This window comes from Solanum lycopersicum, chromosome 11 (assembly GCF_036512215.1).
Source record: "Solanum lycopersicum chromosome 11, SLM_r2.1".
In the NCBI taxonomy this organism is placed as follows: domain Eukaryota; kingdom Viridiplantae; phylum Streptophyta; class Magnoliopsida; order Solanales; family Solanaceae; genus Solanum; species Solanum lycopersicum.
This window is the reverse complement of record NC_090810.1, coordinates 53,788,028-53,789,907: the sequence shown is the minus strand read 5'-3', so window position 1 is coordinate 53,789,907 and position 1,880 is coordinate 53,788,028. Positions and strand designations below refer to the sequence as shown.

Below are 1,880 nucleotides of genomic sequence, written 5' to 3'. Positions count from 1 at the left end.
GACACAGAGCCTATGGAAGGAACTTCATGTTCTAAGTCATTGACTTTGAATAAGTGATATAAATACCCCTTAGATAACATCTTATTGGCTTTAAGATGGGAAACTATTTGTCCTGATGGATTTGAACTATACCCTTCTCATTCCAGCTCTAACTGATTAGGAAATTGAAACCTTACTACTCTGTTTCGACAGTCTATGGTAGAATAACACTTATGGAGCCAATCCATATCCAAAATAATATCAAAGTCAAACATAGTTAATTCTATTAGGTCAGCATCGGTAACTCTATCAAGAACAATTATTGGGCAATACCCTTTCAGCTCTAATTTTGTCCCCTCTGGGAGTACTAACTAGAAAAGGTTCATGTGAGATCTTAGGAATAAAGTCAAATTTACTAGTTACTAGAGTACTAACAAAAGACAAGGTAGATCCTGGATCTAACAATGTATAACCCGGAAGAGTAAAGACAAGCAATTTATCAGTGAGCACATTAGCTGACTTTTCCTGCTCGTCTCTACCATTCAAAGCATAGAATTTGTTCCTCTTGGGTGGCTTAGCTGCATCTAGGATTAGGCCGAGGCTGAGTATCTGCCTTGGCCTGATTCTTCATATGTGGGCAATCCCTGATTATATATGCACTCTTTCCACACCCATAGTAGGCATTAGTACCTACCTAGAACTAACCTCCATGCAAACGGCCACACTTACCACACGGCTATGTCACGCTGGGCATTTATATCATTGCCCTTCTTGGAGTCAGACTTGTCCCCATTTGCATTAGTGTTCCTAGAAGGAGTAGGATTACCTGAGTGTTGGTACCTCTTCTTAAACTTGGGCCTGTCATGGACTCTAAAAGAACTCCTACCAGTGCTAGAACCAGCCTGATCCGAGGGCCTAGGCTTCTTTCCTTCTCGGCCTCTCTTCCTCCAACGAATCTCTTCCACCTGCTGTGCATGTACCATCAACCTACAAAGATCCATTTTATGATGCAACATGGCTACCCGACATTCCTCCTCCGAATCCTCCGATACACCAGTCACAAACCTGCTCATCTCATCCCTGCTATTGGACACCAGGGAAGAAGAATATTTGGAAATCTTAACAAACTTCAAGGAGTATTTCTTGACTGACATACCTCCCTAACGTAAGTTGATGGGCATAAGCTAAACTTTCACATATTATAGTAATCTAAAACTTCATTGTAAGCAAGCCAACTTTTAACAATTGATTAGCTTATAAGAACATTTTCATCTTCTCAAACACAATTGTCATAGACCAGACTTTCACATATTATAGTAATCTTTACCTTCGTTTTAAGCAAGTCAAGTTTTAACATTTAATTAGCTTATAAGAACAATTCATTGTTAGATTGGCCAAGCTACAAAGTTTATTTGGCTTTGAAGATTCATTAACTAACTTTGATTCTCATTCTTGTCTCTTCTTGGAAACCTTGCATTTCAAACAATTACAAACATATCAACTGTAAGACACAATTAGTAATAGAAATCTTCATCCCTTTCAACAGCAAATTATATTTCATAAACGACTTATAACAGTTTCATCTTTTCGAACACAATTGGGCATTTATCATATGGATCTAACCTATAGGTCTCATCCGATGTTATTAAATCATAGTAACCTACACATAATGATCAGTTAGAACCACATACCAACAACATGCTCGATATTTTCATAATACATACTACTATGAGTCAAAAATAGGGAGAACTAGGGAGATGAACATTCAAAAATTTCATTGGGAACAACCCTAGTTTCACATATCTTGAATTCGAAAAATTTGAAAAGCCTCTAGGGGAAAGGAAACCAAGAGATAAAACTCATACCTTACTGTAGAATTGAATCTACAAAGATCACCTGGT

At 37.7% G+C, this 1,880-nt stretch overlaps 1 protein-coding gene across 1 annotated transcript; it reads right to left on the bottom strand.

Annotated features, from left to right (window-relative positions):
- Window positions 1-288: 288 nt before the first annotated feature.
- LOC138339466 (uncharacterized) lies at window positions 289-1,133 on the bottom strand. Its single transcript, XM_069291066.1, has 2 exons — window positions 709-1,133; window positions 289-598 (listed from the first exon to the last, which is right to left on the bottom strand). Exons 1-2 carry the CDS (start codon window positions 1,131-1,133, stop codon window positions 289-291), a joined length of 735 nt encoding a protein of 244 aa, XP_069147167.1.
- Between the last annotated feature and the right edge of the window lie 747 nt (window positions 1,134-1,880).

What these genes read in the sequence shown, in the direction of transcription:
- LOC138339466 (XM_069291066.1), bottom strand. Translation starts at nt 1,133, where the DNA reads ATGTCAGTCAAGAAATACTCCTTGAAGTTTGTTAAGATTTCCAAATAT. An exon ending in CAGCGTGACATAGCCGTGTG is followed by an intron (nt 599 to 708) that starts GTAAGTGTGGCC and finishes ATGAAGAATCAG; the next exon opens with GCCAAGGCAGATACTCAGCC.